The 22,942-nt window shown below is 44.1% G+C and overlaps 5 protein-coding genes across 6 annotated transcripts; 2 read left to right on the top strand and 3 right to left on the bottom strand.

Moving 5' to 3' along the window:
* Positions 1 to 3,016: 3,016 nt before the first annotated feature.
* On the bottom strand, positions 3,017 to 5,998 carry LOC108165489 (protein ERGIC-53). Its single transcript, XM_017301542.2, has 5 exons — positions 5,755 to 5,998; positions 4,852 to 5,567; positions 4,227 to 4,720; positions 4,027 to 4,155; positions 3,017 to 3,948 (listed from the first exon to the last, which is right to left on the bottom strand). The coding sequence occupies exons 1-5, from the start codon at positions 5,936 to 5,938 to the stop codon at positions 3,912 to 3,914; spliced, it is 1,560 nt and encodes a 519-aa protein (XP_017157031.1). The 5' UTR covers positions 5,939 to 5,998; the 3' UTR covers positions 3,017 to 3,911.
* A 2,071-nt stretch (positions 5,999 to 8,069) lies between these two features.
* Positions 8,070 to 10,989, bottom strand: LOC108165486 (zinc finger protein 668). The gene has a single exon (XM_017301539.2). The coding sequence runs from the start codon at positions 10,862 to 10,864 to the stop codon at positions 8,360 to 8,362; it is 2,505 nt and encodes an 834-aa protein (XP_017157028.1). The 5' UTR covers positions 10,865 to 10,989; the 3' UTR covers positions 8,070 to 8,359.
* Positions 10,990 to 11,100: 111 nt separating this feature from the next.
* On the top strand, positions 11,101 to 13,762 carry LOC108165488 (zinc finger protein 879). 2 transcript variants are annotated; one of them, XM_017301540.2, is made up of 2 exons: positions 11,101 to 12,701; positions 12,758 to 13,762. In XM_017301540.2, exons 1-2 carry the CDS (start codon positions 11,367 to 11,369, stop codon positions 13,571 to 13,573), a joined length of 2,151 nt encoding a protein of 716 aa, XP_017157029.1. In that variant the 5' UTR covers positions 11,101 to 11,366; the 3' UTR covers positions 13,574 to 13,762. The 2 variants fall into 2 exon arrangements, with proteins under 2 accessions (XP_017157029.1, XP_017157030.1); XM_017301541.2 differs by having other exon boundaries at positions 11,104 to 12,701; positions 12,773 to 13,762.
* LOC108165498 (splicing factor 3B subunit 6) lies at positions 13,731 to 14,729 on the bottom strand. Its single transcript, XM_017301556.1, has 3 exons — positions 14,529 to 14,729; positions 14,336 to 14,454; positions 13,731 to 14,266 (listed from the first exon to the last, which is right to left on the bottom strand). The coding sequence occupies exons 1-3, from the start codon at positions 14,544 to 14,546 to the stop codon at positions 14,038 to 14,040; spliced, it is 366 nt and encodes a 121-aa protein (XP_017157045.1). The 5' UTR covers positions 14,547 to 14,729; the 3' UTR covers positions 13,731 to 14,037.
* Positions 14,730 to 16,401: 1,672 nt separating this feature from the next.
* LOC108165485 (transportin-1) lies at positions 16,402 to 22,841 on the top strand. Its single transcript, XM_017301538.2, has 10 exons — positions 16,402 to 16,654; positions 17,162 to 17,272; positions 17,355 to 18,026; positions 18,088 to 19,209; positions 19,265 to 19,435; positions 19,493 to 19,664; positions 19,776 to 19,871; positions 20,267 to 20,342; positions 20,672 to 20,846; positions 20,916 to 22,841. The coding sequence occupies exons 2-10, from the start codon at positions 17,174 to 17,176 to the stop codon at positions 21,021 to 21,023; spliced, it is 2,691 nt and encodes an 896-aa protein (XP_017157027.1). The 5' UTR covers positions 16,402 to 16,654; positions 17,162 to 17,173; the 3' UTR covers positions 21,024 to 22,841.
* Positions 22,842 to 22,942: the final 101 nt, after the last annotated feature.

Below are 22,942 nucleotides of genomic sequence, written 5' to 3'. Positions count from 1 at the left end.
ACTGATTATAAAACTCCACCACGAAGGAACTCCACTCCGTAAGCTCTGTGCGGGTCATTAGCAAATTACGAGGCAGAATTCAATTTTGGGATTCGCAACAAAAGCTGTGTCGTACTGTGTCGTTCTGAGCTGAGTAATCCCTTGATGGCTAATTTGCCTTCTTATTGAGGAGCAGAAATACAGAAGAAATCTGCCCAGATCGGATGACAGTTATGGAAATTTATGATTCATTGTCTGGCGACAGCCCGGGATGGGATGGGATGCGGATTGCCCATTGCAATGTAATCCATTTGTTTGCGCAACATTTGTCACGCTGCCAGTGGAGTAGTGGCCTGCTCCTCCTCTTTGAATAGTAGGAAGGGATGTGGCAGGACATGGGCAAGGGATATGTCAACAGCTACAGCTAGAGCTACAGCTACAACGCACATATAGTATGTACTCGGACGATCCACAGCCACCCCGTTATATCGTATCGTAACCACTTTGACTTTGATTTCAATTCCCCTTTTTTTTTTGGTTTTCGCAAATGTTTGGCAAATGTTGCAAACTGTCGTCGGTTTTGTTGGTTTATGGATTCGAGGGGAAGGAGAGCAGTGCGTGGTAACGATTCCGGTAGCGATTTATGAATTTCATTTACTAATGGATTGGATTGTGGCGAACTCTGATACTCCACAGATGTGTAAATATGCAATATGGATTATTTTTAAAAATATTTTCGATCTGTTTCGGGGGGGTAGACACTCGTAATTGATCTGACTGATACTTAAATGGATTGGAAATGGATTAAGAGACTTATCGATTCATTTATTTCAATAGATAAATGACTGGCGAATCGTAAAGTTTTCAGGGGCCTGATTTAATGAGCTGGAATAGAATTAAACAAGTTTTTGATGGCAGAAAAAACCTCTCGGATGCAGAAAATGTTTACAAACATTCATGAATAAAAGAAATGCTAAAAAACTGTCAGATATAAGCTCCATTTTCATCTGTGCCTTTTAATGAATATCATTAAACTTACAAATTATTTTTAATCATTAATCAAGAGCAAGAAATGGTACAAGAGTTTACCTACCTTAAGACACACTCGAATATTTTTACATACATTTGTGTGTATAGTCGAGATTTACCATCCACCATTAGAAATTATTATGTTGGTGACCCCGAGCTCGAACATTTTGTATAGCTTTGTAAAACCCTATCAGTGGGTTGGGTGGGTTCTGTTCTCAGTATTTCCACTTCTCTTGGTAAAAAAAATGGATTTTTCCCGACATAGGCATTTCCATTCTGGCGTTAAGTTTCATTCGTACGACAGACTGTTACAAAAATAATGAAAAGGTCCAATTTTGAATACAAAAAGCATACCAATTGAATATTAATTGGGTAGCCTTATATTTACCAACGAGCTGACAACTATCGAATGTAAGGTTTTAAAGATTTAAACCAAAATATGACCTGACCAAAAACAGAAGCCCTTTTTGAGGTGGCAAAACTCTGCGGATTGGGTGGGACTATCTGTATAACATTTCTTCATACTAATAAATGAAATATTTTGTGTTAATTTCCAAGTAAGAAAATATCAAAACCTTTCCCGTTTTTTTTTTTGTTATAGATCCGCGGAGGCATCTGACGTACGTTACTGGCGTTTTGTTACCAAATTCCAGGGTAATAAAGTTTTACAAAATATACCATTAACCGAGATTGGCCCAATTTTTTGTGAATTTTTTTAGATAGTTCAATATGTTAGAGGGACTTTGAGGAGAAACTTTGCTCAAGTATCATCTCTCTCATGGGAGATAATAGCAAAGGAAAACAGGACTGAATAAAGGAAAGTTAAGCTCTGGCTTATTTTAATAGGTTCGAAAATAATATCTGTACAAAAGTATATGTAAATCTGTCTTAATTGACTTTTAAATTTTATTTTTATTTTTGAATCACTTTATAAACATCTTTTCTTTTTTGTAGGTTTTTTCCACAATCATTAGTATTTAATGCTTGTTTTATTTTTTGTATTTATTATTTACTTGGCAAGTTTATCTCTGCATCTACCTATCTTTAAACTGAATCTATCTCCTCATCACACATCTAGTGTGTAAGAATATTCTCTCAGTGTATCCCTACCCATTCATTCCCCAAAGCAGAACGAAGCCATTTTCTATCCCTGTGAGCCTCGCTCCGATTGGCTGTTGTAAAATGTTAGTAGCCGTGCAACTCCCCCCAGTTCCATGAGCGCCTCCCACCCTGGCACCAGCCATGATGTGCGACTGGTGTGCGATGTGTGGACTGGTCCTGATCCTGCGCACTGTCGGCTCTGGCCAGTACATAAGAAGCCTTTGGTTTACATAAACGGTTGGGCCGTGGACCGTGGACCGTGGGCCGTGGGCCATGTGCCATCCATCCAACCACACAATCGACTACATCTCACTCTTCAGCTGCGGAGGCCAACCCCGGACCCAAACCCCACTCTTGGACGGAATTTATAGCATGGCCCATGACTGCCGTTGGCTTCTGTCCATTTATCTTTGGCTGGATGTATTCCTGGCTGTTTGTTGTTTTTTTTTTAACCAGAAGGAGAAGGAGAATGGCACCCAAACCACATTGGACTTTGCCCACAATGCCACCAATGGCAGTTACATTTTATGGCCAAAGTTCACCAGAAGCCTCAAACCCCCCTGTGTGCCCCACGCATTTGGCGACCAAGTGGCGCCATTTTTGCCGCATTCTCATCGAGGCTGGGCGGAGAGGGGGGATCAGACAGGACGGCAATTCCAGTTTATGCTAGCGCAGAGTTTTTGCAAAAATAAAACATTCGCAGGAATATAAAAACAAAGCAGAAAAACTATAAGAAATGACATTAATGTTTTGGAGGAAATGTTCTTCTGATGATTTTTTTCTATAAAAGGATTTTTTTATTTTTTTCAGTTTAAACATTTCTATCGAGAGTGGAATGGACAACAGACTATACTCGTACTCGTACTCATACGCGTACTCTAATTCGTTTATAAAAAACACACTTGACTTCCATTTGTAATCATAATTTATCAGTATTGTATATATATTAATATTATTCAGTATAAAACTTTCATGAAAAAACAAAAAAAAACTTAGTGAGAGAGAAGTTTCATCATCAATCATCAATCATCATCCATCGTCCATCAACCGCCATCCGTCATAATAATTCTTACATAAATTCACTTTCAGGCTAAATAACAACAAAAAGCTGGCTATCCTTTTGAAAATGGAAAGATTTCTGTTGCCCATTCATCAGTTCAACGCACATTCAATTAAATAAACGATATTATGGAAAATTTGCTACATTTACGGAATCATCTCATACATATATTTATATAGATTTTTTTCAATTTTTATGTTTTTTTTTTTTTTGTTTTTTTCTTGTGTTTTTGTAAGAAATGCCTGCACGCGCGTGATATGCAGCGTTGAGAATAGTGACTTTCGACTTGCCCTGCTAGAAAACAAATAGAAAACATCTTCATCAGACTATGTTCTAGTTGGAGAGGGGGAGCCGGGGGAAAGGGGTATAAGGTTTGTCTTGTGGCTTCTTCGATCGATTGTTTGTATTGCTTGGCATTGTCATGAGGCGACTGCATTGTTCAGATTTCTTGTTCATTCTTCAGTTTAAGTAGTTAATGGCTTCAATTTCGATCCGGCACCTGACTAATCAATCAATCAATATTCGTCAAATACAATACAAACGAAACAATTACATATGCATAATTGCAGAGCACTCTACGCTGTAGTCTTAAGTAAATCATTTTCACTAAATTTAGTTGCGCCTAGTCAGGTGTGTGTGTGTGTCTGTGTGTGTGTGTGGTTGTTAATGGTGTTTGTATTCCATGTGTTCCTTCTGTTCCTTGTGTTCTGTGTGTTCCGTGTGGTGTTTATTAGCATTTTGGCTAATAGAACTTTTTCGCCTGCGCCTCACTGCGGTTCCTGCAAATGAAAAAAAACGAAAAGAAAGTAAGTAAATAAAGAAGATGCTAGATTCTATGTTAGAGATCTGTTACTCACTTGAATATATTATAGATAAATACTAGCAGCAATTGCACAACGGTTACACTTAGAAACAGTGTGACGCCCACGCAACTGCCGGTGGGGCAGTTGGCCACCTGCGCTGCGCCCTGTGGCGCAGATGCCAATCTGTAAAGTAACGGAAGTAAACGGAAGTTGAGAATCACAGCACATTCTCTATGCGTAGCTGAACAACTCACTTTTGTCCCACATGGGAGATGCCCTGCTTGACCTGATTCATGCCATCACGCATCTCGGCTATGAGCGTTTGCACATCGTAGCCGGTGGACTGGATCTGGGCTGTGGGAGCGTGCTTCTGATTTGTCTGAATGTTATCAGTGCGCACATTGATATCTCCCACCAGTTGCCGTATCTCCCGTATGGAGCTGAGCAGAACATTTTGATTGGTTAGAAGCAAGTCCACATCGGTTCTGCTGACCACACCGCCGCCACCCAATTGCTGCTGCTGGGGCACACTGCCTGCGGCTGCTGGTGGCAGGGCCTGTCCGGCGTTGGCGGCCAGGCCGCGAGAGACCAGCGTTAACGTGTTCTCCTGGCGTCCAATGATCTCGTCCACTTTGCGGGACAGCTCGCGCAGGTGTTCGGCGATTTGGCTCTGTCCCTGCCAGATTTGACGCAGCTCGCGCTGGTCTTCCGACTCGTAGAACTCGTCAAAATCCTCCTCGTCTTTGTGCTAGAAGAGAGGCAAACGAAAGCGATTAAATCACAAACAGATTATGGCGTATCAATGGAACAGATAAGCCGCTAGCCGCCAACCGTCGGCCGCCAGCGGATGGCTTTATCTGTTGTCGTCGTGGCACCCACCTCGTTCGGATGCTCCTTTTTGTATTCTAGCTTTTGCTTCTCCAGCTTATCCTGATACTCGTTGTATTCCGCAGTCAGCTTCTGGTTGTCCACCTTCTGGTTCTCCTGGACCTGCCCAGCAGCGTGCAGGGATGTGGTGAGGAAGTGGAACACATCGTGATCATCGGCCAAGCCGCCGGTGGCAGCCGAGACACCAAAGTAGCCGTTCTTGGGCAGATTCACGCCATCGGAACGCATACACAGCTCGTAGTCGTCGTTGTTGTTGGTCATGCCGTTGTGGATGAGAACGGTGAGCACGTTGTTGTAGTACTCGATGCGCGCACGGGTGGGGAAGGGCTTGTTACGGAAATCCCTAAGGCAACCGCTCAGCAACTGCGTCGTTCCATCATTGGTATGATCGTACTGCTTGGTACCGTCGTTGACTACCGCACTGATGTAGGGATTGTTATGCTTGTTGTCGTTGTCGAAGGAATCAAAGATAATGCCCAGGCCATTCCAGCGGTCCGAGGAGCCGAACACCGGCCCATTGTAGTCTCCCTTCTCGGTGGTGTACCAGAAGGCCAGACCATCGGCTCCGATACGGCCACGTCCCGTCACGCGGAACACAATCTCCACATCCCACCAGTCGAAGTTGGTCTGCGTTTTGGTCCAGATGGCACCCTTCTGCGAACGCAGCGACGGTGCCACACGCACACTCTCGGAGCTGGCAATGGCATCTGAAAATTAAAGCAACAAGTTGTAATCGTGGTGTCGCGAATCGGGGCTAAATTTAAATTAAAACAAAGTGCCTGCGTGTCCACTTTGCCGCTTGGCAGCAGCCAGTTCGGGCCATCGCCGTCTCGCTCGCACTCGCTGGCAGCGGCGAATGGGCCAAAACAACTGACGTGGAGCTCTTCTACTTACTTCCCCCGTACTCCCAGAAGGGTACGGTGCCGTCTTTTTGGGCCAAATACGGCGGCTTAAACGAGTACTTGTACTCGAATCGACGGTGCACGCCAACGGCCCCTGGACTCAGGTTGGTCGTCGCATATGTTTGTTTAGCAAATATGCAGAAAATGGCCAGGAATTTGCAAAATGTTGGCAGCATCTTACAATTTTATTTTGACAACAAAACTGACAAACGAAATCCAGTGGGGCCGAAGATTTATTAATAAAGTATACGGTCTGACTCTCAGAAATATGCCGTCTTATTTTACAAATATACCGAAAGTATACTGATGAATTATTTGTATTTCATATACCATCATATTTTTCGATTTTGATATTCGGTTGAAAATTGCCAGCTAACTAGGACCCTCGGCACTGAAAATAAAATTGTATCTAATAATCTAATTAATTGTATACAAGAATAGTTTATTGTAAGAAGTTATCTTTATTGAATTACTTATAAAATAAAGTTTAAACAAAAAGGGAAATTTTCACATTTTGTACATGCGGTGTAGTTAGCACGCTACACATTTGCTACATATTTATGAAATTATCAACAGCGACCTCTAGAGGGGAAATGAGTAAATATACTGAAAGTACTAGAAAATATTAAACATGCTCAAAAATAATACAAAAAGTATAACATTATCCATTTGAAGCATTTAAAAGTACTGGAAAATACAAAAAAATATTAGAAAATACTCAAAAATATATTAAAAATATTCTCAGATACATAAATAGAGTATAGTCTTTCATTCATAGATTTCTTAAATCGTCAAACCGAATCACTGCATCATTTATTCCACTTGATTGCATTCATAACCTTGGCACTCATTGAATGCACGTTTAAACAATTTAATTTTGACGTATACACCTTTTTTAATTTGCTGGCAAACGTGCCATATATTTTGCTAGCGGTCGAGTGTGACCAGGCTTACCTGCCCTACGGTTACACTGTTATGTGTTTGTTTACAAATAAAATCAGTTAACAATTCAAACTATGTATTATGAATGAAATTATGGAAGCAAGCAAGAATGTATTATTTGTGGGGGCTGTGGATAAATCCGTTATTGAGGAACAGAAATGCAATCAATAAGTTTTTTGTCCCCTAAATTACATAAAAATTCCCTCTGCTTGACTTCCTTTAATAATTGCACTATGTCGTAGTCGCGAAATTCTCCTAATCGCTTGTTTGCTTTCTTTCTGTTTGTTTCTGTCCACTTTATCGTTATATATAAAATAATGCAGATACGAATCAAATCCACTGAATTTGTTCTGAAGTTGTTCGCAATTTTCTGTCTCTTTTATTTCTTATTTTAATCAATTTGATTGGTTTCTTGAAGTACAGCTTAATTATTCATTTTATCAGCAAAAAAAAAACATAAAATACGTCAGCATGGTCAATAAATAACGTAGTCCGATCGTTAATAAAAGGGTGGTGATGAAGGGTACACAATAATGTCGCTACCAAACAACAGAAGAGCGAATCTGTGTACAACATCAAACTAGGCTTACAGCATATTTGATAAACAACTTAATAAAGAGTCCTTAAAATAAGCCAATCTAGAAGAAAATGTATTGATTAAACGGGTAAAATTATGTTTTCAGTGCTAAGGCTCCTATCTAGTTAGTAATATTAAATGGAATAACAAAATAAAGGAATATGACTTCCTATCATGGACAGCAAACGATTAACCCACTGTAGACCAGTGGGTATTTAAAACACAGACGAATATTATGAAACTTATAGAATCTTATTCCAGCTCAGGTGAAGGAAATCTTATTAGTGAAGGGGGAGGATAGGGTGAATCTACAATAATAATTTACAAGGTGGTTCACCTGTTTAAATAGAGGGGGGTTACGTTGGTTAAGTTCGTTCAATCATCATGAACGAAACGTTAGCAGTGCTCGTTACTAACGAGTACTCGTTCGAAATTACTCGCACACATGCATAGGGATGGATGTTTTTGTTATACCTTTTTTAAGGGGGGTATTATGATTACGCCCAGTTGTTTGCAACAGCAGCACACATGCCCCATTGTCATTTTTCAAGGGTATTTTATGCTTCGTTTCGATATAGTATTGATAAAGACGATCGATCTGCAACGAAGATGTTTTGCTTTCACATACACACATGCAGAGAGGGTACGATGGGCGTATTAGACCGTGCGACTGTACGTGTGCCAATCCACTGAAACACGAACCCCACACCAGATGGATGTGTATGTATCCCACTGTACAGCGTGTGTATGGTGCATGAAATATGTAAGGGGAGCAAAGCATAGGCATGTTTGTATGTAATGTAGGTAATATTTAATCCATTTACTCTAAGTAAGCACAGGAGATTGTTGTTGTTGTTTATGTAGTACATGATAAAAAAAAAACACAGAGATACACAACTGCATGTATGTAAAAAAATCGCGTAATTTTGTATAAATGTACTCGAATAAATGAAGTTTTCTATTCCGTTTCAACTAGAGAGAGCAATTCGAGGCAGAAGACAAATGTTCCGGGACAATTTGCGCTGTAAAAGTTAATACAATATAAATCTTACGATATATTACGAATCCATCCGACACTCTACACATGATCGATCTTTAGGGAATCCAGACTGGTGCCATCGGCCTCGGCCTTCTGCTGATAGTAGCCGTCGTAGGATGTGGTGGCCTTCATAATCTCCTGCTGCTTCTGCAGCTTCGTAAGCTGCTCGCAGGCAGCCGCAGCGATCTTCTGGCGCTCGATGTCCGCCTTCCGCTTGGCCTCGTTCTCCTCCATCTGGTGGGCGAGCAGCTCAGCGGTTGCCGCCGCCCTCTCGGCAGCTGGATCCTGATACAGATCGTAGTTCCTCGGCTCGGCCTCAGGATCCAGTTTCATGAAGGTGGGTACAGTCGGAGCACTCCTCTCCGGCACATGTCGGCGGCCGGGCTTCTCGTGCGTCTTGATGTGCTTCTTGAGGGCCGTCTCCTGGCGGAAATGCTTGTTGCAGATCTTGCACTCGAAGGGCTTCTCTCCCGTGTGGATCCACTCGTGGTGCCGCAGGATCTGTGCCTTGGAGAAGCGCTTGGGGCAGAAGCGACAGGCAAAGTCCTTCACCTTCTCGTGGATGATCTTGTAGTGGAGCTTCATGTTGCCAATGTTGTTGAAGCCTCGTCCACAGCCGGGACAGATATGCTGGCCCTCCTTCTTGGTGAAGTTCACCTGGGGTGACCACGAGGGCACCGACACAGAAGGTATGGGATTGACAGCAGTGCCCGCCAGCTGCGAAATGTCCACCCGTTGGACGCGTCTGGAGTTCTTCTGTTTGGCCAACGGTGCAGCGGGCCCGCCACTGCTAGCGCAAGCCTTGAGCATGTCGTCGTTTGGATTGGGGTTGATGTTGGTATTGGTGTTGGGATTCCCCAGGCCATCGCCTTGCATTTGGCCTGGTATCGGAATGGGAATGTTAAGCTGTTGTTGCCGTTGCGGCTCTGACGGTGGCAAATCCCGCTTCTCGTGCGTCTTCAGATGCTTCGTGAGGCTCTTCTCGCAGAGGAAGATCTTGCCACAGATCTTGCACTCGCAGCACTTTTCTCCAGTGTGGCTCCGCTCATGCACCTTGCAGGCATGAGACTTGCCGAACGTCTTGCCACAGTACTGGCAGGCGAAATCCTTCCGCTTCTCGTGCACCACCTTGATGTGGTTCGACAGGGCCTGCTTGTTGTGCGAGGCGTGGTCGCACTGCCGGCACTTGAACTTCTTCTCCTTGGTGTGGGTGAGAATGTGGGCGTTCCACTCCTGGCGCGTGGTCTTGCCCACGCCGCAGTAGGGACAGACGTGGTTCTTGATGCCCGCATGTCGCATCAAGTGATCCCTGAGGGCGCTGTTGATCACGAACCGCTTGCCGCAGATGTTGCAAGGGTAGGGCAACTCTTCGCCCGTGTGCTTGTACATGTGCTTCTTGAGGGCCGTGGGGCAGCGAAAGACGGTATCGCACTCCGGGCAGGGGAAGTCGCGCAGCGGTGCGGCTGCCTTGGTTATGTTGTGCACCTTCTTCATGTGGAACGTGAGCAGCCTGATACGGGGGAACGTCTTCTCGCATCCCTCCGCGGGACAGTGGTGCACCTCGGACAGTTCGGTGTGGGCATGGTCCACATGGATGCGCAGGCCATTCGCTGTGGTGAATCCTTTCCGGCAGGTCTCCACTTTGCACTGGAAGGGGAGCAGATCGTTGTGGTACTTCATGTGCTCCTCGTAGCGGATGGCCTTCTTGAACTTCTGATGACAAATGTGGCAGTCGATGATGCGATGGAGGTGCCGCTCATCGGCTGGAATCCTCTTGCGTTTGGGCTTCTCCCTGTTCGAGCCATCGTTGTCATCGTCGTCGTCAGAGTCGGAGGTGGAGCTGCTGAAGTCGTCGTATTCCTCCACCTTCTTCTTCTTGGGCTTGGGCTTCGACTTGGCTGGTGTACGGGTGGACTGGGACTGGGTGGATCCCCTCATGCGTTGGGCCAAAGGAATGTCGTCGTCGCTGCTGTTGGGCTCAAAGTCCAGATCTCTGTCGTTGTCATTGCCGCTCTCAATAGAAGAGTCGTCGTCGAAAATTTTCAGTACGTTGCTGGGCGAAGCCTTCACCTTATCCTGCTTGACGCTCTCGTTCTCACACTCCTCGGCCTCCTTGTCCACATGCTCCAGCATCTTGAACACATCTTCCTCGTTCTCAATCAGCTCCATTTTGTGGTTTAACAGGGGATCAAAGTTGATGTGATCCTCATCCTCTCCAGGCAGATCGTGGGCCGTCGAACTGGGATCCAAGACATCGAAGTTCGTCTGGCAGGTGAAAACGTTGCTGGCGACAAGGTCCTGGAACTTCTGCACCGAGTCGACGCACAGTTTCTGGAACTCGTGCAGGTCGTTCAGCCTGGTGTAGCAATTGCTGCACAGATTCTTGGGAAAACCATCGTTCTGCTCGACGGAGAGGGACGTACACAGACACAGTTTTTTCGACAGGCCTGGCACCAGATACAAATCGTATGCGGCATCGTTTTGCAAGTGGTTCAGGCAAATGCGACACAAGGTGTGTATCGAATATGTCCTGGCCATATCCATGTTGCGGTTTGTGTTTTGCGGCAGCGTTTTCAACAATTGAGATTTGCTTTTGCGTTTTTCCAGCCAGCCAGCAATAAAAATAATATTGACACAGAAAAAAAACGTATACTCGTCGTCAGCGAAAAATGGGCGAGTGGCAATAAGAGAAATGTACTCGTACTCGGTTAGGTCTCAGTGATAACACATGGGCCAGAAAAAAGCTAGATAATATAATTCTAATTTGAAGTAGTCATGGATTAAAAAATTTAGTAATCTGTTTCCTGAGCATCGTGGCTCGTATTGAAGCACCTACATGTAACATTCACACATTCCACACTTACAGTTATAGCTAAACATCAGACAGCATCGGATGCACTAGCACCTAGCTCTAGCTAGCTAACCAGCTCTCGCTGGTACAGACTAAACCGCCGAGCTGCCACAACTGCTTCAAGCTATACATCTCTAAAAACGCGTACATTTTTGTTGCAATCAGCAACTTCAGTCGCAGCTCGGGTTTCCCTCCATGGATATGGTTGCAAGCGAACCATATCCCGCCAACTCAATATGCCGCCTTTGTCTGATGTACCTGGACCAGAGCCCCGCCCACGATCTCTATCTGGAGCCAGATCTGGCCAAAAAGCTAACCCTCTGCACCACCCTCGATGTGGATCAGCAGGATGGCTTTCCCCGGAGAATCTGCCATGGATGCTTTGGGAAATTGAACGAGTTGCAAGAGTTTCAAAAACTATGCCTGGACTCTGTGCAGCGATTCAAGGAAATGGTGGCCGCCAACAGAATCATCACCATCGAATTGTTGGAGCCGGTGGCGGAACAGGCAGCGGAAGTGATTGTAGGGCCGGAGGAGCAGGCTAGCTATGATCCACTGCTAAATCATAAGCTGGAGATTATTGAGAACGAGGAGGAGGTTTTCAAGATGCTGGTGACTGTGGACAAGAAAGTTTTCTCCGACTACACATCCGATGAGGAGCCGGAAGATGGCGAAGAGAAGAGCTCCACTGATGACGAACTTCCATTGGCCCGTCGTTTGCTGGGAGAGGGAGAGGAGACGGCCAAGGAACGGGCAAAGCGAAAAAAGATTCCACCTGCCGAGCGTCGCCTCCGTCGTATCATTCCCTGCACCATTTGTCCGCAAAAGTTCAAGAAGCAATCGAAATTCGACGAGCACATGAAGTATCACAACGACCTCCTGCCCTTCCAGTGCACAGAGGAGACCTGCCGAAAAGGATTCACCACAGCCGGCGCACTGCGTCTCCATGTGGACTATGCGCACACCAGGAAAGCGGATGAGATACCCTGCACCGTGGAAGGGTGCAAGTTTCTGTTTCCCCGGCTGCGGCTGCTCACCATTCACTTGAAGAAGGTCCACAACCAGACTCGGGTGAGTGCTCCGCGAGCGGAGCAGCCGTGCGGCGAGTGTGGCATGGTCTTCCGCTGTCAGGTGGCCCTGAAGAAGCACATGTACAAGCACACCGGCGAGAAGTTGCCCTACCCTTGCAACATCTGCGGCAAGGGATTCCACATCAACAGCGCTCTCAAGAACCATCTACTGCGGCATGCGGGCATCAAGAACTACGTCTGTCCGTACTGCGGCGTGGGCAAGACGACACGACAGGAGTGGAGCAAGCACATGCTGACACACACCCAGGAAAAGCAGTTCAAGTGTGCCACCTGCGACCATGCCACGCACACAAAGCGTGCGCTCGACAATCATGTGAAGATCGTCCACGAGAAGGTCCGAAACTTTGCCTGCCAGTACTGCGGGAAGACGTTCGGCAAGTCGCACGCCTGCAAAATCCATGAGATGACACACACGGGGGAGAAGCGGTGTGAGTGCAAGGTAATAGAGAGAGAGATGAGATCCTCCAAGTGAAAGTAGTCTCCTTCAAAGAACAGTTTTCTTTATTTCAGGTCTGCGGAAAGAAGTTCCTGTACACCGAGAGCCTCACAAAGCACCTGAAGATACACGAGAAGAGCGTGGAGCGAGCCCTGGAGACGTATCGTCAGCGGCAGGGAGAGACCTCCGCCGACCAGGACCAGGCCCAAGTGGATGCCAATCACCTGATGAAAGTCTGCGCGGAATCGGTGGCCACAATCCCTCGGGATCCGCGACGCGTTGAACGTGTTGATATGGCCCAATTAGCGGGCACAGTGGTTAATCCCATTCCCAGCGTATCGCTGCCCTCCAGCACGCCGCCCCAGGCAAAGTTTGTCCAGAAGGAGGGCATGCATCTGTGCCCGGGTTGTAATCAGGGATTCAATAATCTGGGGAACATGAAGCGACACTACAAGAGCATCCACGAGAAGGTCAAAGACTTTGAGTGCCGCTTCTGTTCGCGTCGCTTCGCCAACTCGCAGTCGCTCAAGCAGCACGAGTGGATACACACGGGGGAGAAGCCCTACGCCTGCAAGACCTGTGGCACCCACTTCCGCCAGGAGGCGGCTCTCATCCGCCACCAAAAGGTGCACGACGAAAAGCCACCCAGGCCGGCGAAACCCCCTAAGGAAATCACAGACAAGGCACGCCAGAAGCTGCTCCAGAGGTGCGAGCGCAAGCGCAAGGTGGAGGCACTGCGTCAGGAGATAGCCCAGGCCGCCAAGGAGGAGCTGAAGGACTTGGAAAAGCAGCGAGCCCTCGAGAAGGAGCAGAATACCTACGAAAAGTATCAGGCAGCTGCCGAGGCGGTGGCCACCACCCCAACTGGAAGTTGAGGTTGCCCTCCCAGAGGAGTATAGTTAAGGCTTTTTGGTTCTAGACTGAGAAGAAAGTATTGCTGGTTAATATTTAACCCATTGTTAAGACTTGAAGCAACTTTAAGTTCAATTTAAAAGGTGTCGGGTCGTGGGTTTAGTTTAAGCAAACACAGGATTAAAGTTTTTCCGATTTTTTTGTATTTTTTACTTTCACTTGCTTGTTATTTTATGAGAGAGTGGTTGAATGTCGTCAAATGATTGCAAACCGTGAGGACACCGTCGAAAAGCCATCCGAGGTGTCCGCCAGTTCATATGATAGATGGAGTGATGGATGGATGGATGGATGATAATGAGATTAGATTAAAATGATACAAAATTGTGATCAAACAAATCTACAAGTAGATAGCAAAAATTTTGTATACATTGAGTAAAGCAAGAAGTGTTCTAAACTGTGGAAAATGTGAACCAATTTCGGACGCCTTCTAGGGAGCCTCTGGTGTCTTCAAATTGTACTTGGCCTTGATGTTGTTCAGCTCCTCCTGCTTCTTGTCCATGTCGACACGCTTGAAGGCCTTGTTCGACTGGTAATAGAGGACCACCAGATAGCGATTGCACACATTGAAGCCGGATAAATGGTCACAGGCGTTTTTCGCATCAAATATGTCCTCATACACAACAAAGGCTGTGCCGCGCGTCTCTGGTGTGTTGCCCCTGTGGAGAGAGCAGATAAAGAACCATTAATGAATGATGCTGCAGACGAGACACAATGGGCCAACTTACACGCGTATCTGACGTATAGCACCGAATTTGCCGAAAATATCATACATTTCATCCGATGTTATTTTGTACGGCAGGTTTCGCACATAAAGCAGCCGATTTACCTCTGGCGGCAGGCGGATCTGCAAGAAAAATGCACCAAATATTTCATTTACTTTCTGTCTGGAGTTTTCCTTTCACTGGGGGCAGCACTCACATGGTTGCGCTTATTCATGGCGCGTCTGGTCGCGACGGATGTTGAAACGCGACAAGTTAAGAAACTTTCACTCGGCTGTCTGGTAAGCTAGGCGGCTTTGTTTGACCCCGGGATGAATGTCCTGAAGAGCGTGGTCTCGTCCTTTGTTTAAAATTAATGTCTGTCTGGCCCCAAACCTAAACAATGTTGGTATTAGGGTTGAAACCGGCCGACTCTCAGAAATATACCGAAACATACCGTCTCATTTAAAAAATATACCGTAAATATACTGACGAATTCAAGTTCTAATTTACATATTCCTCGTTTTTGATATTCCCTGGGTTATTACTAACTATATAGAACATTTAGCCATGCCCACTTAATTTTATACGATTAATGAACTTATTTTCTAATTGACTGGTTTATTTTAAACACTTGCTTTTATTGAATTTTACGTAAAAAGTGGTTTTAGCGAAAATGGTCAAACAAAAAATAACGAAAGAGGATAGTCGTTCCTATTGTTCAATTTTGATATTACGTGGAATATTATTAGCTAAATAGAACCCTCAGCCCTGCCCACTAATTGTGTACGATTTATGAATCAATTTTGTACTTAAATGATTTATTCTAAATATTTGCTTTTATTGGAACTTGTCTAAAAAAAGGTCTTAGCAAACATGGTCAAGCAAAAAAAGGTTTTAGCGAAATAGGTCACACAAAAAAACGAAAGAGGATTGTCGTTCATATTGCTCAATTTAGAGATTCCGTTGACTAACTCTGGGTAACTAAAACCCTTAGTTATGCCCACATAATTGAATGCTATTGATGAATAAATTTTCTTCAAGATTGGGTAGTTTTTAGTCCTTGCTTTTATTGTATTTTGTCTAAAACAAGGTTTAAACAAACAAGTTCAACAAAAAAAACAGTCGCAGTGTTGCTGGTTTTTGAAGACATGTTGCGTGTATAGGCCTTTGTATTTCGATAATTTTATATGAAGATATAACGTAATTTATAAAGAAATTTTCTCAAATTGATATTCTTTAGACATATTCAAGTACATTATTAGTATCTTGTATATATTTATTTCGATCCTGATACCTACGGAGCCTGGGATGACAAACATTTTCTTAATTCTATAATATACTTTTCCCTAGGTTAAGCAGAAAGTTGCCCATGTTGCGGGACATGAACACTCGTTTTCTGGGCACATGAATCGGGCCATCAAATTAATATTTGCTGCAACTTTTTGCAATGCGCTTTTGACGATTTTTATCGGTCGAAAGCAAAAATCGCGTCGTTTCGGTTTCAAAACCGTTTTAGTTACAAACCGTTTCCGTTAATGTGCGCTAAATTTAAGCCCAACCACATGAAAAAATAAGCTTATAGGGATATATTATATGTGGTGTATATCAAATACATATTAAAGTAACTTTTCAATACCAAGTAACAAAAGTCTCCAGCTTTCGGCTTTTAAAATGGTTCAGCCTTGAATACCAAGGTCTATTTTTGCCGACAACCTTTGCACTGGTTGGGAAATGCAGTTCCAATCAATATGTCCGATCGAAGAGAGCCTTAACCGATTTGAAGAGGGCGCCAAATAGAAATGGTTTGAAAGTGAATGAGAAACAAGGATTTAAGTGCAGTCCGTTGGAATAAATGATGCACGGAAGCATGATTTGAGATAGCAAAAATTAAAAAACCTGCGTGTGGAAGTTTCTGTATCCCTTGTTCTTAAATATACATTTAAAAATTAAATTTAAAATTAATGTCTTTTGTCTGGTCTCAAACCCAAACAAAATTGTGTTAGGGTTGAAGCTGCGATTATTCGATAACCTCTCTATAGAGACCGCTGCCACCCCTAAGTGTGACCATATTAGGAGCAACAATTTATACAATATATAAAATCCTTTTGACATTCGACAGGACAAGTATTCCATGAAAAACAATACATTACAATACTTAGCTCTCAACACATTCCAAAAAAATATAAACATTTGCGCCAAGAACATTCAGTGGCAATAGCAAACCAATCGATATCCCACACAACCCTGATAATTGTGCAAAGAAAAGGCGAAAAAGAGAAATTTATAGAAAAAGTTCAAGTACTTTTCCAGTGAATTGGTTTTAACGCATACCCCTTATAAACAGTAAGTGGAAGGTGATTAATTAAACCACATCTAATGTCCTATATAGTGTTTTTCCGTTGCGAAATACCGTGCTAGAACATGGCGGTGATAGGCGGGTGCTCCTGAAGGAAATTTTTGTGTGGCTTGTGCTTGTGCGCCCACCAAAAGTATTTCTTTCGCTCGCACGCATGTAAAAAACCACCGCAGGGAGGCAACAATCGGGCGAGATACTTAAAATAAATGCGATTAGGGCAATTTGCAGATGATGTAAATATTATATGCACATATGTACTGCAAAATACATGTGCATCTGCGCGAGTTTGCACACAGTGTCTGTGAGCGCGAGGGTGTGTGTGTTTGTGAATGTGCGAATGTGTAGGGGAGTGTGGCCTCGAACAAAGTGTCTCTCTGTCCATCCATCCGTCCGTGCGTCCGTCCGTCTGTCCGTCCTACCCTTTCGAGAGGGCATTCAACTTGCCGCCGAATTAGAATTAAAATTCGAAAATTCAAGTTTGTGTGCATTTTTAGAAGAGCTGCACAATGACGTGGGAACCACAAGGAGACGGTCTGCAGCAGATCATTGCGATCTTGAAAGAATCTCAATCCCCGGACACAGCGACCCAAATGGCCGTACAAATGGTGAGAGCTCTCCGCAAATCCAAGAGGGGAAAGGAGGAACCTTTTGATTATTAATTTCTATGCGTTGTATTTCGTGCTGTAGAAACTGGAGGAATTAAATCGGTATCCAGACTTCAACAATTATCTCATCTACGTGCTGACAAAACTAAAAACAGAAGACGAGCCGACACGGTCGCTGAGCGGCCTAATCCTAAAGAACAACATCCGCATTCATGGCAGTACTCTGCAGCCGGAGATCGTCGAGTATATCAAACACGAATGCCTGCAGGCTGTGGGCGATATCTCGCCCCTGATTCGGGCCACAGTTGGCATACTGATCACGACGATTGCCAGCAATGGAGGCTTGCACAACTGGCCCCAGCTGCTGCCGTCGCTCTGTGAGATGCTCGATAATCCAGACTTCAATGTGTGCGAGGGTGCATTTAGTGCTCTGCAGAAGATATGCGAAGATTCCGCCGAGATCCTAGACTCGGCTGCCCTGAACAGACCCCTGAACGTGATGATTCCCAAGTTCTTGCAGTACTTCAAGCACACCAGCCCCAAGATCCGTTCCCATGCCATCGCTTGCATCAATCAATTCATCATTAATCGCTCACAGGCGCTTATGATCAACATCGACTCCTTCATTGAGAATCTGTTTCACTTGTCGTCCGATGAAGATCACGAGGTGCGCAAGAACGTTTGCCACGGACTCGTCATGCTGCTCGAGGTACGCATGGATCGATTGATGCCGCACATGTCGCAGATAATCGAGGTAAGTTCCCCAACAATGTAGGCAATCTTTTGGCCACCTTTAACCACCATCTCCGTTTTAGTACATGCTGCTGCGCACCCAAGACTCCGATGAAGGTGTGGCCCTGGAGGCATCTGAGTTTTGGTTGTCGCTCGCCGAACAGAGTATCTGCAAAGATGTTTTGGCCCCCTATTTGGCGCAGCTGGCGCCCATACTGGTGCGCGGCATGAGGTACTCGGAGATTGATATTATCCTGCTCAAGGGAAATGTGGAGGAGGATGATATGGTGCCGGATCGCGAGGAGGATATACGCCCACGATTCCACAAGTCCCGCACACACACAATCAAGAGCGGCCAGGAGGCGGGCGGCGGCCAGGCCGGTGCCGCCGGCGAGGATGACGACGATGATTACGATGATGGCCTGGACGATGACAGCTCTCTATCGGAGTGGAATCTACGCAAGTGCAGTGCGGCCGCTCTGGACGTCCTGGCGAATGTGTTCCGCGAGGATTGTCTGCCCATTGTGCTGCCCATCCTGAAGGAGACGCTTTTCCACCAGGAGTGGGTGATCAAGGAGAGTGGCGTCCTGGCCCTGGGCGCCATTGCCGAGGGCTGCATGCAGGGAATGATTCAACATTTGCCGGAGCTGATTCCGTACCTCATCAGCTGTCTGTCCGACAAGAAGGCCCTGGTGCGCTCCATCACCTGCTGGACGCTCTCGCGGTACGCCAATTGGGTGGTCAACCAGCCGCACGATCAATACTTGAAGCCCCTGATGGAGGAGCTGCTCAAGCGCATCCTCGACTCGAACAAGCGCGTGCAGGAGGCCGCCTGTTCGGCCTTTGCTACCCTCGAGGAGGAGGCCTGCACGGAGCTGGTCCCCTATCTGGAGTACATCCTCAAGACGCTCGTCTTTGCCTTCTCCAAGTACCAGCACAAGAATCTGCTGATCCTGTACGATGCCGTAGGCACCCTGGCCGACTCGGTGGGCCATCATCTCAATAAGTCGCAGTACATTGACATTCTGATGCCGCCTCTGATCGACAAGTGGAATCTGCTGAAGGACGATGACAAGGACCTGTTCCCACTCCTAGAATGCCTCTCGAGCATTGCCACAGCCCTGCAATCCGGCTTTCTGCCCTACTGCGATCCAGTGTACAGACGCTGCATATCCCTGATTGAGCAGACTATTAACCAGGAATTGGTGCGTGTGTTTTCATTGCCAAAATCTCTGATTTTACTTTAGCCTGTACTTGTAGCTGTGCAAACAGAACCAGACAACGGATCATCCGGACAAGGAGCGCATGATTGTGGCATTGGATCTGCTGTCGGGCCTCGCCGAAGGCCTGGATCGTCACATTGAGACACTGGTGGCAAACAGCAACATCATGCATCTGCTCTATCAGTGCATGCAAGATGTGCTCCCAGAGGTGGGTTACTGAAAGCCTTTTCTTGGATTGTATCTCATTAGCAAATCGTTCTTTAAGGTGCGCCAATCGTCGTTTGCACTGCTGGGGGATCTAACCAAGGCCTGTTTCCCCCACGTGCATCCTTTTATGGCCGAGTTCTTTCCCATTTTGGGCCAAAATCTGAATCCCGACTTCATTTCGGTGTGCAATAATGCCACTTGGGCCATAGGAGAGATATGCATGAAATTGGGTGAGTTTTGGGGGCTTTTTACATGTATAATTCAATTTTGGTTTCGATGGCCCAATCTCGAGTCGAGTAGAGCGCGGAATAAACGAAGATTAATTTTTGATCGATTTCCAGGCGAGGAAACAAAGCAGTACATACATCTTGTACTCAGCGATCTGTTCGTTATAATCAATCGTCCGAATACGCCCAAGACACTGCTGGAGAACACAGGTGAGTGGTTCGAGGAGGCTCGTCATTGATTTCAAAAGAGAAGCTGCTGTTTAAATATATATATATGTGTATATATATGCTCATATATGTATGTATATGAACACATGTATATGTGTATCAATAATATTTATCTAACATATATCTCTGTATGTATGTGTGTATGTGGAATATTTGAACATTTGTTTCTGTCTTATTTTCTGTCTCGAACCGAAATCCATTCACATACCCGTACCACATGCATAGATATAGATATTCTAAGAAATACGATAATTTATATATCAATTTGAGTGTGTACTATCAATCGAATCGAATCTAAATATCTGTGTTAATTATTGATTTATTTATAGTTAATATATGATTTTCTGATTTCAACTTTTGTTTTCTGTTCATTTTAGCAATAACAATCGGTCGTCTAGGTTATGTGTGCCCGGTTGAAGTGGCTCCTTATTTGCCCGAATTTGTGCGACAGTGGTGTGTAACACGTTTTATTCAATTCAACTAGATTATGCTTTCTTTTCCTCTACCTATCGCCTTACCGTAAATTGAGCTTAACACTGAAACAACCAATCAATCAATCAAACAATCCCACCAGTAACACACACTTCATCTATCATTTGTACTCTCCCACTCGCCTCTCGCCTGTCGCCTCACAAATTGACTGGAATTTCAAACGTTTACATTTGAACTTTCGCCTGCGGGTCGCTCCCCCGATACCAATACCAATGCCAGTGCCCGTTCTAAAATTACTAAATCTCTTGATTTCACATTGATCTTTCCACCCGAAACCATTCGGTATACAGGTGCACATCGTTGCGACACATCCGGGACAATGATGAGAAGGACTCGGCCTTTCGTGGCATGTGTAATATGATCACGGTGAATCCAGCTGGCGTGGTGCCCGACTTCATATTCTTCTGCGATGCCATTGCCTCGTGGGTGAATCCACCACAAGATCTGCAGCAGATGATCCAGAAGGTAAGGGGCGCTCCCTTGAAATAAACACAACCCTGTAAATGATGCTAATTGAGTAAACGCATCCCATAGATTCTCCATGGCTTCAAGACACAGGTGGGTGAGGAAAATTGGCGTAGATTTGTGGAACAATTCCCGCCAACACTGGCCGAGCGCCTGGTCACCATGTACAACATCTAAGCAGCCCACATCAGCCAGCGGAATGCAGAGCAGAGCAGAGCGGAGCAGACAGGAGACAGAGTTCTAAAACTAGACAATTATGTACAAGCATGCGTCGTAGCAACGTTCGTAGCTTCGTCTTAATCTTTAACACAGCCCTAAGTTATCCGATTCGATGCTGTTCGAATGTTACGTTAATTAATTGAAATTGAAAACAGCAAAAGAAAAGAAAAAAACACACATAAAACCACATAACCATATGCATAACCACATATACACTATATCGATATATCTTATAGAGATTGAGCTAGATATCCAGCATGCATGCATATATCCAAAAAAAAAAAAACAAAAAAGGAAAAAAAGATTAGCAGATCCTAGATCTGGCCAAGAGCTTCTTTAGGCAGTCTGTCCTGTCCTGTCCTGTCCTGTCCGTCTGTTTAGATCAAGTATCAATAGAAAACAACAAAAGTATATCCATAGATGACATGATGTGTTCCGGACGTACTTAACCGGATCCAAGTGCTATAGAACATATTCAACCCAACAACCCAACAGCCCAACAGCCCAACAATACACTCAGAATCAGCCCCAAGCGAAATAGGGAAATTAATAATGGGTAGACACACGGGTGTTTTCCCCATTCGGTAATTCATGAATATAATAATAATACAAACAAAAATCAAATCGATCGTCGTATCTCGTGTCGCGTTAAACTATAAACGTTAACTGAAAGCGTTGGGCTAATTGTGAAATGAAAGTGAATAGAAATTGCAAATGAATATACGTGGAAAAGATTCAGCTAAACCAAAACTTTTACAAATCAAAATAAAGACTGATGTTCAAACAAAACAAAAAAGATTAAGAAAAACAAATCCGTTCAAAGACAAACAGCATTCATCAACAAACGATTTATATTTCACAATTGAAACCCAACACTTTCATGGATAATAATGATAATAAAAACCAAAAAATCGTCGCGTTTCGGGTTCTTCGCGTTCGCGTATTCTCGTCGCTCTCGTCCGTTCGTAAAATCGTAATCGGTAATCGGTCAATCGTCAGTCGTCACGTGCGTGGTATCTTATCTCGTCGGGTAAACCAAAAAGGAAAAACAAAAATCAAATAATACAAGGATTACAATAATACAATACAAAATGCAACTGTTACAGATACAAAAATTTACTTATACACTACACACACACACACAGACACACACACACACACACATTACTACGGATGATATTTATTTACAAAATTATAGATGTTTTTTTATTTTAAAGAGAGAAAAAATAGGAAGAAAATTGAGATTAGGATTTCGTTGAGTATAATAATTTGTTGTTTTTGTGCGATCTGAATAACTGAATACAAAACAATTGACTGATCACTTTTTAAAGTATTATTATATAATTTGTTTGCGTTGTATAGGGACAAGTGTAATTAAAATTATCATTATACGAGTACTACATATAATTTTAATCGAAAACTTTTGCTTTCATTTTGTATTGTATAGGCTTTCGTCTTTTGCGTAAGATCCTCTTTCCCAAATAATCATTTATATTGTACAGAAATTTGTATTTTTTTTTTACAATTATTCGATGATTAGGGTGTAAAAACAATGTACTACTAAATGGAAACAAAAGTCTTTGAAATTGTCGCGGAACAAATGAAAAAAAAAAAAAACAAAAAAAGAGGAGAATAGAGAAACTAAAACCAAAACTCAGTCAGAATAAAACAAAAAGATTAAGGAGATAAATGATGAGTAAACCAAGTAAATCTAAGTAATAGTATTATGTAATTAAATGCAAACTTCGTTTAAGTTTGTGTTAATTTTTTATTTCGTTTCGAGAAAAAAAAAAAAACAAAAACCAGGGGGAACGTGTGATAATAATGTAACTTCGGGTCGTTCGTTCGCGTCGCGTTAAACTCAAACTAAAACTAAA

The sequence above is a fragment of the Drosophila miranda genome, chromosome XR (assembly GCF_003369915.1).
Source record: "Drosophila miranda strain MSH22 chromosome XR, D.miranda_PacBio2.1, whole genome shotgun sequence".
Taxonomy (NCBI): domain Eukaryota; kingdom Metazoa; phylum Arthropoda; class Insecta; order Diptera; family Drosophilidae; genus Drosophila; species Drosophila miranda.
Note: the sequence above shows the minus strand (reverse complement) of the source record. Positions and strands in the feature narration are given on the sequence as shown.

What these genes read in the sequence shown, in the direction of transcription:
- LOC108165489 (XM_017301542.2), bottom strand. Translation starts at nt 5,938, where the DNA reads ATGCTGCCAACATTTTGCAAATTCCTGGCCATTTTCTGCATATTTGCT. An exon ending in AAAAGGAGCATCCGAACGAG is followed by an intron (nt 4,721 to 4,851) that starts GTGGGTGCCACG and finishes CCTCTCTTCTAG; the next exon opens with CACAAAGACGAGGAGGATTT. An exon ending in ATCTCCCATGTGGGACAAAA is followed by an intron (nt 4,156 to 4,226) that starts GTGAGTTGTTCA and finishes GTTACTTTACAG; the next exon opens with ATTGGCATCTGCGCCACAGG.
- LOC108165486 (XM_017301539.2), bottom strand. Translation starts at nt 10,864, where the DNA reads ATGGATATGGCCAGGACATATTCGATACACACCTTGTGTCGCATTTGC.
- LOC108165488 (XM_017301540.2), top strand. Translation starts at nt 11,367, where the DNA reads ATGGATATGGTTGCAAGCGAACCATATCCCGCCAACTCAATATGCCGC. An exon ending in AGAAGCGGTGTGAGTGCAAG is followed by an intron (nt 12,702 to 12,757) that starts GTAATAGAGAGA and finishes TTCAAAGAACAG; the next exon opens with TTTTCTTTATTTCAGGTCTG.
- LOC108165498 (XM_017301556.1), bottom strand. An exon ending in GCTATACGTCAGATACGCGT is followed by an intron (nt 14,267 to 14,335) that starts GTAAGTTGGCCC and finishes CTCTCTCCACAG; the next exon opens with GGGCAACACACCAGAGACGC.
- LOC108165485 (XM_017301538.2), top strand. Translation starts at nt 17,174, where the DNA reads ATGACGTGGGAACCACAAGGAGACGGTCTGCAGCAGATCATTGCGATC. An exon ending in ACATGTCGCAGATAATCGAG is followed by an intron (nt 18,027 to 18,087) that starts GTAAGTTCCCCA and finishes TCTCCGTTTTAG; the next exon opens with TACATGCTGCTGCGCACCCA. An exon ending in TGCAAGATGTGCTCCCAGAG is followed by an intron (nt 19,436 to 19,492) that starts GTGGGTTACTGA and finishes TCGTTCTTTAAG; the next exon opens with GTGCGCCAATCGTCGTTTGC.